This window comes from Trachypithecus francoisi, unplaced genomic scaffold, assembly GCF_009764315.1.
Source record: "Trachypithecus francoisi isolate TF-2019V2 unplaced genomic scaffold, Tfra_2.0 Lachesis_group8, whole genome shotgun sequence".
In the NCBI taxonomy this organism is placed as follows: Eukaryota; Metazoa; Chordata; class Mammalia; order Primates; family Cercopithecidae; genus Trachypithecus; species Trachypithecus francoisi.
Genome location: NW_022681473.1, coordinates 72,945,517 through 72,961,726, shown reverse-complemented (window position 1 = coordinate 72,961,726; position 16,210 = coordinate 72,945,517). Strand labels below are relative to the sequence as shown.

General features: G+C 38.9%; 1 protein-coding gene across 4 annotated transcripts in view; it reads right to left on the bottom strand.

Moving 5' to 3' along the window:
- Positions 1 to 9,020: 9,020 nt before the first annotated feature.
- Positions 9,021 to 16,210, bottom strand: part of PCF11 (PCF11 cleavage and polyadenylation factor subunit) — a 28,790-nt gene continuing 21,600 nt past the window's right edge. For all 4 annotated transcript variants that reach the window (XM_033206021.1, XM_033206022.1, XM_033206023.1 and 1 more), the window contains exons 12-16: positions 13,540 to 13,723; positions 12,805 to 12,960; positions 12,320 to 12,412; positions 11,738 to 11,773; positions 9,021 to 10,150 (exon numbers count right to left, since the gene is read on the bottom strand). In XM_033206021.1, the coding sequence (XP_033061912.1) occupies positions 9,935 to 10,150; positions 11,738 to 11,773; positions 12,320 to 12,412; positions 12,805 to 12,960; positions 13,540 to 13,723 (685 nt within the window). In that variant the 3' untranslated portion in view covers positions 9,021 to 9,934. The remainder of the gene's footprint in view (positions 10,151 to 11,737; positions 11,774 to 12,319; positions 12,413 to 12,804; positions 12,961 to 13,539; positions 13,724 to 16,210) is intronic.

Genomic DNA, 16,210 nt, shown 5'->3' with positions numbered 1-16,210 from the left:
GTCCTTGAGCAAACCTAGTATACTTTCTCAGTGGCGGTTGGAAGGAAATTTGTTACCCTGTCATTTCGCAAGTATGGAAAAAGACCTAAAGGAGAGTTTAGCAGCTGCAGCCGCTGTTTTTATTGAGTACTTGACTAGCGCCAACTCTTAAATAATCGCTTGTTAGATGTTACCCCTATTTTATAGGTCAAGAGACTCAATATGTCGGTACTTTGGTAAGGCCAGGCAGCAGGTAAGTTGTAAAACAAGTATAAAAACACAGGTCATTAGTCAAAAGACTGCTTCAGGTCTCCTGGCTCCAAATCCGAGGCTCCTTTCACTGTAGCATGTTTACTGCTCAAATATTTCTCTACAACCCTATTGCTTAACAACAGGAATGAATTGTTTCATCATTTGTTGGAAACATATGGGTCACGTTTTGTACCAGCAGCAGAAAATACAGAAATTAGTAAGAATTCTCTGCCCTCCAGGGGCATCACCAACCCAGATTCCCCTCTCAGCCCAGTTTTTCCACCCTTATTGCCTTCTCCCTTCTGGAATAACGAACTGGTCCTAGAAACATACCATACTTTTTAATATCCCTCTGCCTTGTTATGTGCTGTTCGTCTTACCAGGAAACTACCCTGCCTTTCCCCCAGTTTTTGTCTGTGAACACATTTAGGGAATTCTGATCCTACCTCTACTCTCTTGAGGTACAGTAAATTGTCTTTGACTTCCATCACCTTTTGTAATATTACTAATTGCCATTTATTGAGTTCCTATGATCTGCCTGATACTGATCTAAGTGCTTTATATTAGTTTTCTTGTTCTTTTTTTTATACCAACATAAATGAGTTTGACTCAATTCTTACTATAAGCTGCCAAAATAAGTATTCCTCTTCCTTTTTACAGAGAGATAAACAAGGAACAAAAAAGTTAATTGCCTGAGGATACACTGCTAGTGTTGCGGGACAAATGAGAGACGGGAGAGGCCGAACAGAGTTCAGGAGAGCCCTTTATTATTAAGGTGATCACTGGCTCAGTCGGACTAGGGCCCAGAAAGACTGAGTCCGGAACAAAGGGATCAGTTACTTTTTAAGCAGTTTATGGCGGGAGTTTCGTGCTGCAGGAAGCCTATTTGCGGAAGCAAGAACAAAGGCAGATAATTACTCTTTTACATTTGTTACACAACATGTCTTACATCCTTGGGAATACATGCTTTTGTAGCTATTGCTTATCAACCTTGTGACTTTACAGCTGCTCTGGGGAGGGAAGCAAGACCTCGCCGTGCCTCAAGGAATGTGAAACCATGGAACACAGATAAGCCTCTCCGTGCATAGAGGAGAAATAACCAGTTAATATTCTTTCCTAACCCAGGCCTCCACACCGGGGGGCTATGTTACATTCTACCTCTAAGGAAGAATAAACTTTTTGACTAATATACTTATAAAATTCATTAATTCCCCCTTCACTAGTAAGTATTAAATACCTGACTTAGGATTCCAACATAGGTCTTGGATTTTGCTGCAGGAGCTCCTCAAAGTCTCTGAATTCCCACAACCTTTTATTAGATCACTTATCCCGTTGTATTATAATTATCTGTTTAAAAATTTTTCCTCAACCCTCAAGGACCCTGAGCTGCTGGAAGGTAGGGATTGTATCTTAAAATCTTGGCATTTCTGACATCTAGAATATTTCATTTAAGAGAAGGGCTTAGTCACTGTTGTGTGGGTGAGTGGGTGGGTTGATCAGTTGACTGTCAGGCAGGTGGACTAATAGGCTGAAGATAAAGTTTTTCACTGTTGGAAGTGAATTTGGGATTAGTCGTCCTAATCCCCTCACTTTTAGAAATGGGGCAACTGGCTCGGGCACGGTGGCTCATGCCTGTAATTCTAGCACTTTGGGAAGCCAAGGTGGGCGAATCACCTGAAGTCAGGGATTTGAGACCAGCCTGGCTAACATGGTGAAACTACTAAAAATACAAAAATTAGCCAGTCATGGTAGGAGGAGCCTGTAATCCCAGCTGCTGGGGAGGCTGAGGCAGGAGAATCGCTTGAACCTGAGAGATGGAGGTTGCAGTGAGCTGAGATCGGGCAATTGCCCTCCAGCCTGGGTGACAAGAGCAAAACTCTGCCTCAAAGGAAAAAACAAAACAAGAAATGGAGCAGCTGAGGCCTTTTGTATACCAGGCATTTATCGAGTTACTCGTGTGGGCCAGTTTCTGTGATAAATGATTTGCAAATAATATCCAACCTAATCTGCATTGTTATTTTTATTTTTACAGACGAAGAAACAGCTCAGATTTGACCAAGATCACAAAAGTAGGAGTTGAGGAATTGGAACCCACTATGACTCCAAATTAATAGTGTTTATAGCCACTTACATAATAATGGTAAAGGTTTTATTTTTTTTCACTATACAATATGTAGTAGATAAATTTACTGAGGAAATGAGACATCATGTGACAAATCCTTAAAGGATACACACATAACAGGAAGGATTAGAAGAGGAAACAGAAATAGGTAACAGAGAAGCAGAAAAAGTGAAATCTCCCAAAATAAAAGTAGAAGGAATTAAAAATAAAAGCAGAGTCCAGGTGCAGTGGCTCACGCCCAGCACTTTGGGAAGCTGAGGCAGGTGAATCACTTGAGGTCAGGAGTTCGAGACCAGCCTCGCCAACATGGTGAAACTCCATTTCTACTAGAAATAAAAAAATTAGCCGGGTGTGGTGGCGTGCACCTGTAATTGTGGTTACTTGGGAGGCTAAGGTAGGAGAATTACTTGAACCCAAGAGACAGAGGTTGAGTGAGCCAAGATTGTGCCATTGTACTCCAGTCTGAGTGACAGAGCAAGACTCCATCTCAAAAATAATAAAAGCAGAAGTTAATGAAATAGAAAATAAAATTGATGATAGTAATTAGCTGGTGTTTGAAAAGAACAATAAATAGACACTCAACAAATCTGAGGAAGAAAAGGAAAGAAAATGATACTGGAAACAAAGGAGCCCATGGAGGGAGGATGACTTGAGCCCAGGAGGTTGAGGCTGCAGTGAGCCGTGATTGCACCACTGCACTCCAGCCTGGTCAGCAGAGCTAGACACTGTCTCAGAAAAAAAAAAAAAAAAGAAACAGGCCGGGCATGGTGGCTCACGCCTGTAATCCCAGCACTTTGGGAGACCAAGGCGGACAGATCATGAGGTTAAGAGATTGAGACCATCCTGACCAACATGGTGAAACCCCATCTCTACTAAAAATACAAAAATCAGCTGGGGTGGTGGCAGGCACCTGTAGTCCCAGTTACTCTGGAGGCTGAGGCAGGAGAATCACTTGAACCCAGGAGACGGAGGTTGCAGTAAGCTGAGATCGCGCCACTGCACTCCAGCTTGGCGACAGAGCGAGAATCCATCTCAAAAAAAAAGTAAGGGCAAAGGACATATTACAGATATGAAGGAGACTTTGAAAATCCGAAGCAAATTATTTTGTGTAACATACACGTTGAGCACCACTTACCCAAAATGCTTAGGACCAGAGTGTTTCAGATTTTGGATTTTGGAATGTTTGCATATACATAATGAGATGTCTTGGGTATGGGACCCAAGACAAAACATGAAATTCATTTGTTTTATGTACACCTTATACACATAGCCTGAAGGTAATTTTTTACAGCATTTTAAATAATCTGGTACATAAAACAAAGTTTATGTTAAGTATTTATGTGTGGAATTTTCTACTTGTTGCATCATGGCAGTGCTCAAAAAGTTTCAGACTTTGGAGCATTTAGGAGTTTGGATTTTCAGATTAAGAATGTTCAACCTTTACTAATCTTGAAAATTCGGCTGGGCATGGTGGCTCACACCTATAATCCCAGCATTTTGGGAGGCTGAGGTGGGTGGATCATTTGAGGTCAGGAGTTGGAGACCAGCCTGGCCAACATGGTGAAAACCCATCTCTACTAAAAATATAAAAATCAGCCGGGCATGGGGACAGGCACCTGTAATCCCAGCTACTCAGGAGGCTGAGGCAGGAGAATCACTTGAAGCCAGGAGACAGAGGTTGCAGTGAGCAGAGATCACGCCACCACACTCCAGTCTGGGTGACAGAGCAAGGCTCCGTTTCAAAAAAAAGAAAATTCACTTGGCTAATTTTCTCAGAAAATATGAATTTCAAAATATTGCTTCAAGAGTCAAAAAAACTTTAATAAATTGGTAATTATAAATGTTGTAAAGTAGTCAATCCCCAATAAGTGTCACCAGGAACAAAGCATAGAAAAGGATGGAGTACTTCCCAACTCTAAAGCTAGCATAACCCTAACAGCTCTAACCATGTCAGAATTTCAAATTCACATTGTCCATGAACCAACTGGTGGTGAGATCTTCAAAATAACTTGCTCAGATATATGTAGTATGATAGTCACCATAAAACATTGTGAATAATTAGAAATTTTAATATCAGTAAAAGAATAGCTAAATTATGCTGCAGTCATACAAAATACTACACAGTGGTAGAAATGCAGATCTATGTACCTTAATCTACATGGAAAGAGTTGTATAGGCAATGAAAATGGTGCAAAACAATACATATGTGATCTCATTAAATTTTTAATATTTTTTTTAATTTGGAAAGGGTCTATACTGAATTGTTAACCCAGTGGTCACTTTATAGACCAAGAAAGAGGGTATAGAAGGAGACCATATTTTATACTTGCATTATTTGATTTTTAAAATGTTAAAGAAGAGAAAAACGTGCCATCACATGAAGCAAAAAAAGATAGTTCTAAAGTGAGTGTGGGCTGGGCACAGTGGCTCACACCTGTAATCCCAACACTTTGGGAGGCTGGATTACTTGAGGTCAGGAGTTTGAGACCAGCCTGGCCAATGGGGAAACCCCGCCTCTACTAAAAATACAAAAATGACCTGGGTTTGGTGGTGGGTGCCTGTAATCCCAGCTACTCAGGAGGCTGAGGCATGAGAATCACTTGAATTTGGGGGTCAGAGGTTGCAGTGAGCTGAGACCACGCCACTGCACTCCAGTCTGTCTTGAGACTGTGTCTCAAAAACAATAAAGTGAGTGTAATCCAGAAGAGATTAAGAAGCTAAGAAAAGCACACTGGTTTTAGCAAGAAGTCATTGATAATAAGTAGTTTTAATTAAAAAGCTAAGATGCAATATCCAGACTGCACAGGATTTCAAGGTAAGTGCCTGACTATGGAAGAGGTTTCTTACGTGAAACAGGGTTCCGAATACATCCTGGAGTGGTCATCTCAGTATTCTCAAGAATTGGAACCTTTTGCGAGTAGGAAGGTATGATTCCGCTTAGTAAATATGACTAGTCCTCCACTTCTATCTCAGTATTTCCAAAGTGGTGTGATAAAGCAGGAGATCATAAATCAGCTTTTTACATCTTGTTTCAGAGAAGGGAGCAGGGCCAACCCCAGGCACAAAAAAAAAAAAATGAAGTGGATATTGGTGACAGTCTGTACTCCTTTCTGCCTATATGCCATTTTCTCTTGTTTCCCAGTCATTCTTGTTCTCCCTTTGGTGCTCACTCCCAAATCCTCACTGAGATACTTCGTGGGTACCTTTTGGCTCTTATTTAGCTACTCTTCCCCACCTGCTTAACATAATGCCCATTATCTCTGGGAGCTGACACCATTTAGGATAAGGAAAAAACTTCCCAATTCTAAAAGAGTTCAGATCTTTCTTGATAATAGTCTTTATTTTCCATTTCTACCTCCAGTTTACCAGAGTCAGCTACATTTTTCCACCTGCAGCATAGGTAGATGCTTAGAGTTTCCTGAATATTTTGTATAAACCTCCATTAGGGTACTTAACTTGGTACTGAATTGTAAGGTCAGTTGTAAAAAAAAATATGTATATACTAAGCTGTTATATGAGAATGTTTTAATTTTTTATATATAATTATTTTTCTTCCCAAAGCTTATTTTTAGCTGAATTGCAATGAGATTGCTTTCTATTTTCCAAAGCATCAAAGTTGGAAATTTTCAGTAGGAAAATTACAGTAAAACCAGGAGGATATATACTTAATGAAATCTTTAGATTTTAGGAAACGTATGCTATTCCTTTTATTTGTTCTCTAAAACTTCAACTCAATTTAAAAGAAAATGTTCCATCATCTCTGAGGCTTCCTTTAGCTTTCTTTACTGCACTTTATGGTGTGAGATTACTACTTCTAGCTAACAGTGTTATGTATTGACTCTATTTTATCTTTGGGGATGCTGTTGATCTGATGTTGATTTCTGAATTATTTACCTGATCTGGCTGTTCATTAGAAAAAACTATGGAGCTTCTTAAATACTAGAAGTGCCTCGGATGAGAATCAACTCAGTGAGACTCTCCAGAGATTAGGAATCTCTTAATATTCACTAATCCAAAGCCAGGTGTAGTGGTGTGCACGTGTAATCTAGTTACTTGGGAGGCTGAGGTGGGAGACTGGCTTGATCCCAGGAGTTCGAGGCTAGCTTGAGCAACATGGTAAGGCCCCATCTCTAAATTTAATATTAAAATTTGTTTTAAATTCACTATAAGTAATTCTAATGCACAGCCAAATATGGGGCAGAACTGGATCACTGCCTTACCTCTGGCCTCCTACCTCAAAGACAAAATAAGAATTGAACTCAATCCCAACTGTAAATACTAGTGGCCATCTTGGAGAACACTGGCCCACCTCCATTCCAAAGCTAATCCTTCCTGTGCTTTCTTTTTTTTTTTTGCAATGTCCCTCTGGTTTTTCATATATTTGATAGAGACAGAGTTTCACCATGTTGCCCAGGTTGGTCTTGAACTATACTCAAGCAATCTACCCACTTCATCCTCCCAAAGTGCTGGAATTACAGGCATGAGCCACTCACTGCCCAGCCCCTCCTGTGCTATTGTTGATGCTATTTCATTACAACCTTGAGACTGGTATACTGGTCATCTCCATCTTCAACCCATTTCTCCACTGAGCTCCTCTTAACATGCTAATGTCTTTCCTATTTGTCTAACTACAATTTAATCTCTGGAGTTAAACTTCATTTAAAAAAATAGCTTTTAATATTTTGTTACCTCTCATCCACACTACCCATTGCACCAGGTGTTGGCACCCCTACTCAGCTGTTCTTAGGTCAACAGAGTATTTCTCAATCTTACATATTTTCTTGACTTTATTTTGTTGACTACCTTGTCCATTGAAATTTTCTTCCCGCTCACACCTGTAATCCCAGCACTCTGGGAGGCCAAGGCAGGCAGATCACTTAAGGTCAGGAGTTCAAAACCAGCCTGGCCAACATGGTGAAACCCCGCCTGTACTCAAAATGCAGAACAGCCAGGCATGATGGCGGGCGCCCGTAATCCCAGCTACTTGGAAGGCTGAGACAGGAGAATCAATCACTTGAACCTGGGAGGCGGAGGTTGCAGTGAGCCGAGATTGTGCCACTGCACTGATCAGCCTGAGCAACAGCAAGACTCTCAAAAAAAAGAAAAAAAAAAAAAATTTACCATTGCTGGTTTTCCCATTTGCTTTCTGACCTTCCCACCTACCAGTCTTTGTTCCCCTATCCTTGACCCTCTTCTCCATGTGGATACCGTTTATACACTTTCAGGTTTGCATGTCACCTTCCTTTTAGAATGTTTCATACCTGTAAGCAGTTGATAAAAGCCATGGTGGTTTCCCCAGAAAAATGTACAACAGGAAGTTTTGCCTGCATTTTTGGATTCACAGACCTCAGTTCTATGGCAGTGTTCATATACGTAAGTTCAGCTGTCACCTGTGTTTACAACTCAAATCCAGTGGCTACCAGTTTACCCACTGGACCTCTCTGCATTTAGCAGTCTCTAAAATTGTATTCACTTGATTCTTAAAAAACAAAAACTTAAATGCAGATAGGATGTCACCTCTGTTTAAAATTTCTAGTTGCTGGGCCGGGCGCAGTGGCTCAAGCCTGTAATCCCAGCACTTTGGGAGGCCGAGACGGGTGGATCACGAGCTCAGGAGATCGAGACCATCCTGGTCTACACGGTGAAACCCCGTCTCTACTAAAAAATACAAAAACTAGCCGGGCGTGGTGGCGGGCGCCTGTAGTCCCAGCTACTCCGGAGGCTGAGGCAGGAGAATGGCGTAAACCCGGGTGGCGGAGCTTGCAGTGAGCCGAGATCGCGCCACTGCATTCCAGCCTGGGCGACAGAGTGAGACCCCGTCTCAAAAAAAAAAAAAAAAAAAAAAAAATCTAGTTGCTGCTCTGGTCATCAGTTTAATAAAAATTCCTTAACATGACCAAGAAGGCTCTTCACTACTTACAAATAAAGGCCGGGCATGTGGCTCATGCCTGTAATCCCAGCACTCTGGGAGGCCAAGGCAGTAGGATCACTTGAGCCCAGAAATTCGAAACCAGCCTGGACTACATAGTGAGACTCCCATTTCTACTAAAAAAAAAAATTAAAAACAATGGTTCATCATAATATCCTATTCAAAACTGAGTTTTAACCATAAGAAGTCAACTTTTGAAAGCACAAAGTATTTCAAGCCTTTACATTTGCTGTTTTTCCAAAGATAACCCTTTCCATCAGTATGGACTCTACTCCTGCTTATCCTCCAAGACTCAAATATCACCACGTTTGTAGTATCTTCCTTAAGCCACCTTCCAGTAGTTTGGTGTGCTTATTTCTATCCTATTTGGGTATCTTTTGAAATTGCAGAAATTGTATGGAATTAGATGAAACAAAGCCACATTCAAAGTCTAATAAAAATTTTAAAGTGAGTGGCTTAATGTCATCTGTAAACTGGGGACACCATCTACCACGTAGTTATTGGATGTGAATACCAGAGAAAATACATGTAGAAAGTGCTAGTGCCTGCCACACAGTATGTGCTCAATAAAACTCAGTGTTGTATATGCTTATGTCCAATAAATGGCAGAAAAGACTAACCTGTCTCAGAGTGCCTGGCTCATAGCAAGTACCATGTTCATGTTTTAAAAAACAGATGAAAGACAACAAAAAAGTCACATTCTAAAGCTTTTCAAGAAATAAAGAAATACAAACAAAGTTTCTTCATCATTCTATTTATTACATGTATGAATATTAACATCTCATGGTGTCCATCTAAGTCAAAACCAACAAAAGAAAAAAGTTAACCATATCTCAAGCGAACATTCTTACAGATTCCCGTTACTTAAAATAGAAATATGTTCATCTGCATTAAATCATTTGACAATTTGAAAAATGTCTTCCAAAAAAAATCACCTTTAGTACTTAAATATATTTGTTAATTGTTTGATGGCATCAGTGTCCAAGTTCAAGAATAAAAGTTGCTTCATTAGATATTTTCAAAAGTGAACATCTGGATGGTTCTCTACAGCTGGAGGTGTGTGTGTGTGTGTATATATATATTCATATATATATATATCTGCAAATATGTCCTATTTTGTCTTTAAAATTTTTTCAAAATCTGGCTTTTCTATTTGAGAAAAGCCCTACAGTGCTCTCTCACAATCCCCTTTTGAAGGATGAAACTTCAAACTTTGCTTCTTTAATCAGTGGGAGGCTACTAGAAAAAAAATCTTATGTTGAGGTTGCTGTTCAATTCCATTTTTACCCAATAAAAAGTACAGAAACTATTTGATGGTGTGCATAAATATTACACTCCATGAATAGCAAAAATATTTTTTATTTATAATTTACAGTTGCACAGTGAAAAATCATACATTTTTACACATACAATTTCATTTTGTTAAATTTGCACACATCTACAGAACTTTCACACAACAAGCACCTGAAACTCTGCAGGCAGTAGGAAATGCAAATACTAAAATGTATTTATTAACCAAATGATAGCTGAAGGCCCTGCCTCAGCTAGACAATTTATATAGATATGTCTATATATACATAAAAAAATTCTTCACCTTCTAGACCCAACAGCAGCTTTTTTAAAAAAAGAAAAACATACCTTTCTCATTTTATTTAAACTGACTCAATTGTGTCATTTTCTGTTTTAATTTCAGAGGGTGTTGCTATGCTTTCCTCTGTACAAGCTGGTGGTGTATCAATTCGTTCTTCCTTAACTTTGGGACTTTCACAGGGTTCCTGCAATTCGTTTTTGACAATGTTCAACATAATATTCAAGGGGTTTTCAACTGGTGTCTTGCTGGGAGATGGTGTACAATCAAATGAAGATGTCTACAAAATGAAAGGCCCTATGAGTACCGATGAAAGTTAAAAATTCTCACATTAAATGACATTTAGTTTTGTAAGACCCTTGTATGGACAAGAGAACACACAACCAAATGCAAATGAAACACCTGCCTCCCAACAAAATGTGCCATAAAGACAACCAAAAATAAAATATATATTGCACATTCAATATGTACTCAGCAGTGAGCTAAGCAGTTAGCAGCTAAGTTGGAGGGCGTTATACAGCCAAAAAAAGTTGATTAGACATGCTTCTACATTTTAATCTCTACATAGATGTTAAACTCATATCCTGGGACTTGTTACTACCCTAATTTCAAATAGTCTGAGGATTTTTTAAATCCCCACAAAGCATGATCCCTCAACACTAGTCTTCTGACAACTTAAATAAACCTTCCAAAATGCCTCCAACCCATTATCTCTAAAAACCTATTTGTTCCATTACTTGGTTTTAAAAACAGCCTACAAATATGGCCATTTGAACTTTTTTTTTTTTTTTTTTGAGACACAGTCTCACTCTTGTCACGCAGGCTGCAGTACAGTGGCATGAACTCAGCTCACTGCAATCTCCACCTCCTGGGTTCAAACAATTTTCCTGCCTCAGCCTCCCAGCCTCCCAAGCTGGGACTACAGGCACCCACCACCACGCCTGGCTAATTTTTGTATTTTTAGTAGAGTCAGGGTTTCACCATGTTGGCCAGGCTGGTCTCGAACTCCTGACCTCAGGTGATCCACTCGCCTCGGTCTCCCAAAGTGCTGGAATTACAGGCGTAAGCCACCACGCCCAGCTGACCATTTGAACTTTTAAGGCCAACAACTGGTATCATTTTTAGATTCCATATGTGATCATTAAAAGTATATCTATTTTGGCCAGGCACGATGGCTCATGCCTGTGATCCCAGCACTTTGGGAGGCGAAGGGGGGTGGATCACTTGAGGTCAGGAGTTCAAGACCCGCCTGACCAATGTGGTAAAACCCTGTCTCTACTAAAAGTACACAATTAGCCAGGTGTGGTGGTGCACGCTTCTAATCCCAGCTACTTGGGAAGCAGGGGCAGAAGAATCGCTTGAACCCAGGAGGTGGAAGTTGCAGTGAGCCGAGATCGTACCACTGCACTCCAGCCTGGGCAATAAGAGCGAAACTTTGTCTCAAAACAAAACAACAAAAAGAATATACCTATTTAGGTGGCTGAATAGAGATGGAAGAAAAAAAAAAAAGTAAATGCTACCCATAGCTCTAGAAACCTATCCCCACCATGATCCTTATCTTCACTTTTCCTCACATTTCTTTGGGCCTAGTGGACTAGTAAAAGATACCATGATTCAAGTGAATAAAATGCAAGGAATGATAAATTTCAAAATTTTAATTGTTTGCATATCACAGAAAATGATATTCATATGTCAATTCTGTCACTCTGGCACCAGTTTTTACTGAACAACCTAAATGCTACATCAAAAAACAAAAACAGTTCAATATATTAAGTTTAAAGTAACAATATTGCTGATGCAAAAAAAAAAAACTGAAAAGCAAAATTAATGCAAATGAGAACAAATACAGTAACAAAAAAGAACTTACATTTTGATAATCTTCATAACATGATGGATGATAAATCTGAAGCAAAAAGAAAAAAAGTAAATATATGCATATTCATTTCTAGTGGGCTATTCTGATACGATTTTTCTTTTTAACTTTAAACCAGAAGATAGTCTTAGGAAAAAGACAAAAATTATTTGGTCCCAAAATGGATAAAACCAAATTTTCATCCTTATGCTTAAAGCGTCTGAAAAACTGTTGGCCCTAGTATTTAAGTATCTAGCCTAACTTACTTTGTTTTCAGCACAGTACAGTTTGATGATGAAACATAAATCCACAATCAAAATAGTGTGGGTGGACAGAAAAACGACTAGATTCAGAAGACCTAGTCCTGGGTCTGTCACTGACTAATAGTGCAACCTCCTATGTAAAGTGAGTACAGAACTGGGTGACTGCTAAGATCCCTTCTAATTCAAGCATTCTATTACTAAAGTCTAATACCTTTTTTTATTACGACCAAAAATCAAACAAAAAGTATTACGAACCCCCTCCTTTCAAAGTAATGTGTTAACCCAACAAAAAAATACTAATTTTAACACTTCCTTATAAAGAAATGAAAATTACCTTTCCATCTACTCTAATAGCATTTTTCAAATGCCATTCCTCCTCTTCTTCATCCCAGTATTGTTCAAATTGTTCTTGACAGATTTCACAACTCTAAAATATAAATCATATAAAATGAAATTTACATAATAGGCCATATTTAACCCCATTAAGTAAAAATATACAAACATTTTGTTAAGTGGAGTAAGCAATTTATGAGTGTTCCAAACGTTTGAATAATGTCCAATATATACTATGATTCAAAATACATTTACAGGATTCTGTCAATCTTTCCAGCAAAAAGAGTAAACATTTCACTTCTTGTGGCCACTGTAGTTATGAAACTCAAAGCTAGATTATAAAAGTAAAATTGAAGAGTAGAGCTTTCAAGAAGTCTTAAAATCATTAAAACAGGGATATAAATATAGTGATATGTTTATGAGTATTTACTTAAAGGAAGTGAGGGACACTCCCACTGAGAGAAAATTTAAACGTTCTTCTCTTACCTCAACTGCTCCAGCTGGTCCAGCAGGTACACTTTGGAACTCTTTTTCTTTAGCAGCCTCTTGAGTTTTGAGCACAACTTCTTCATGCACCTTTTCAAAAAACTGGCTCTTTGCCCGTTCTTCCAGATCAGCTATCTCCTCAAATTCTATCCAGTCCTTTAAAGGAGTTGATTTTCAAAAGATTATTCCATTTATTTCTAAATTTTTACTGTGCATCTTCAATATAATGCCATTTAAAGGTAGGGGTACGTTATTTTCTACATTATGCTCTAATATTATTTAAAATTATGCTTTGAGACATATAACTAATGACAACATAAAACAACCAATAATTAAGATCTTTTCCAGTAACTTTGTACTTACAACTACTAATTCAAAAAAGGTTAAGTTTCAAGTACATTGTTTTTTACAAAAAACAGTGCCAGAGCCTTGGAATTTTAGAGCTAGAACAAGCCTGTATGCTACACTCTAATCTTAATTAAAAAAAAAAAAAAAATCTTCAAAATTCATTTTTTAAAAAATCTGTTTCTATTCTAGAGGTCAAATTTTATTCAGGAAATTTACACGTTAGAGTCCAGCAATTATTAAAATTGTTAAATTTTAATTATTGAATTATTAAATTATCTATTAAAATCATTAAATTTTAATAATTATTAAAATTACTAAAATTAATATACTTTTAGAATGATATAATTTAAGCCTAAAAGATACTATGGAGGCACATGGGTTACTTACTGTTAAACTGTAGTACCAACGTCTATGAGTGACTTTTCTGCTAACATCCTTTTCAGTTCTATTTTGCCGATAATGCCAGTCCAAATGATCCGCATAAACATCTGTCTGTGATGTTGTAAACCTCATTCCACAAGAGTAACACTGAATACCAGTGTATAGTCGATTTATAACACTGTCATAACGTCTATTTTGAAAAAGAAATAATCTTTAGTGTTGATAATATGGCTTAATGGCTTTTAAAAGCCAATTACAAATATTTCAGTTTTCCATTTTTTTTTTTTTTTTTGTTGAGACGGAGTCTGGCTCTGCCGCCCAGGCTGGAGTGCAGTGGCCGGATCTCAGCTCACTGCAAGCTCCGCCTCCCGGGTTCACGCCATTCTCCTGCCTCAGCCTCCCGAGTAGCTGGGACTACAGGCGCCCGCCACCTCGCCCGGCTAATTTTTTTGTATTTTTTAGTAGAGACGGGGTTTCACCGTGTTAGCCAGGATGGTCTCGATCTCCTGACCTCGTGATCCGCCCGTCTCGGCCTCCCAAAGTGCTGGGATTACAGGCTTCAGCCACCGCGCCCGGCCAGTTTTCCATATTTTAACAATGGTGAAACCAAGAGCTGGCTGAAACAGTTAATACCCAAAGATCAGTATTATTCTCTAACAATGTGATTGACCCTCTTTACCTTAACTTTGGTGACTTTTGCAACATGGAGCCTGTCTTCTTATTGATAGCCCTGACCCAGTTATTTATTTCCTTTTAGCTAAAAATGAAATGATCCTGTGCTAACTAACAAGGCAATAGTTAGCTTATTCTAGTTTGGAGTCAAGATGGCATGCAGTACAGTTAAATTTCACCTTTCTAGATCTTTGGCATTCTGAATAATTCAACCTCTCTACTCTGGTGTAACAGTGAAAAAAGTACAGAAGAAATAATAATAGTATGGATAACTAAAAAGAAAACTTAGAAGACCACTGGGAAACAATAGTTTGCTGTGGTCAGCAAATAATTAAGTTTTTTAAATTCTGGGCTCCCTATTTGGGAAGAAACAGGTATATATAGAAGACAAAGTAAGAGAACAAACAGAGCAGTTATTAACTCCAAGAAAAAAAAAAATAGTCACGGTGGCTCACACCTGTAATTCCAGTACTTTGGGAGGCCAAGGCAGGAAGATCACGAGGTCAGGAGTTCAAAACCAACCTGACCAACGTGGTGAAACCCCGTCCCTACCAAAAATACAAAAATTAGCTGTGTGTGGTGGCACACGCCTGTAATCCCAGCTACTCAGGAGGCTGAGGCAGGAGAATCACTTGAATCGGGAGGCGGAGGATGCAGTGAGTCAAGATCACGCCACTGTACTCCGGCCTAGGCGACAGAGTGACACTCCATCTCAAAAAAAATTAGTAGAATAAAGCAAAGAACACTGGTACTTTGTTATAGCAACAAATAAACATCTAGTCACAATATTAATACTAAATAATAAAAACAGTCTTATAACTACATGGAGGGGAGTCAGTAGGACAGGACAAGAGCTAGCTAAATCCACCCCCTGCCCATTTTTTCGGAGACGGAGTCTTGCTCTATCGCCCAGGATGCAGTGCAGTGGCCCGATCTCAGCTCACTGAAGCCTCCGCCTCCTGGGTTCAAGCAATTCTCCCTGCCTCAGCCTCCTGAATAGCTGGGATTACAGGTGCCCACTACCACACCCAGCTAATTTTTGTATTTCTAGTGGAGAAAGGTTTTCACCATGTTACCATGTTGGCCAAGCTGGTCTTGAACTCCTGACCTCAGGTGATCCACCTGCCTCAGCCTCCCAAAGTGCTGCGGTTACAGGCATAAGCCACCACACCCGGCCTAAATCACTTTTAGAAAGTTAAGAGATTATGTCCAGATGTGATAAATCAAGAAACAGAAAATTATGTATATTATAAGAAATAGGTGGCTCAAACCTGTAATCCCAGCACTTTGGGAGGCCGAGGCAGGGAAGATCACTTGAGCCCAGGAGTTCAAGAACAGCCTGAACAACATGGTGAAACCCCATCTCTACTAAAAATACAAAAATTAACTGGGCGTGGTGATGGGTGCCTATAATCTTAGCTACTCAGGAGGCTGAGGCAGGAGAATCACTTGAACCTGGGAGGTGGAGGTTGTAATGAGCCAAGACAGTGCCACTGCACTACAGCGAGGGTGACAGAGCAAGACTCCGTCTCAGAAAAAAGGAGGTAAATGCCAGAAAAAATAGTTTGAAAAGATAAACAAATAAAATGATTGCCTCTAGGGTACAGTGTTGGTTGAAGGAGAAAGGAATGCCATCTTTTATTAAAAGCCTTTATGTGCAAGTATTACTTTGAAAAAAATGATTTTATACTATAGTATCTAATTCAAATTAAAAAAATGATTCTAAGAATGAAAAACTCATTCACTGTTTCATTTTTTATAAAGTACTCACAGGATTAATGAATTCATTCACTAGAAAAACTTTAAATATTTTTTATAATACAACTGAAAATTATGAAAAGATATGCACCAAATGTTAACAGCTGTTATCCATAAAGTGAGAGTTGTATGTTTTCTTGATTTTATTTATAGTATGTTCTAATTTTCCACAATTAACATTACTTATAAAATGAAACATAGATTTTAATTATAAATGCTGGACTATGAAAATCTCATTTCTATACCT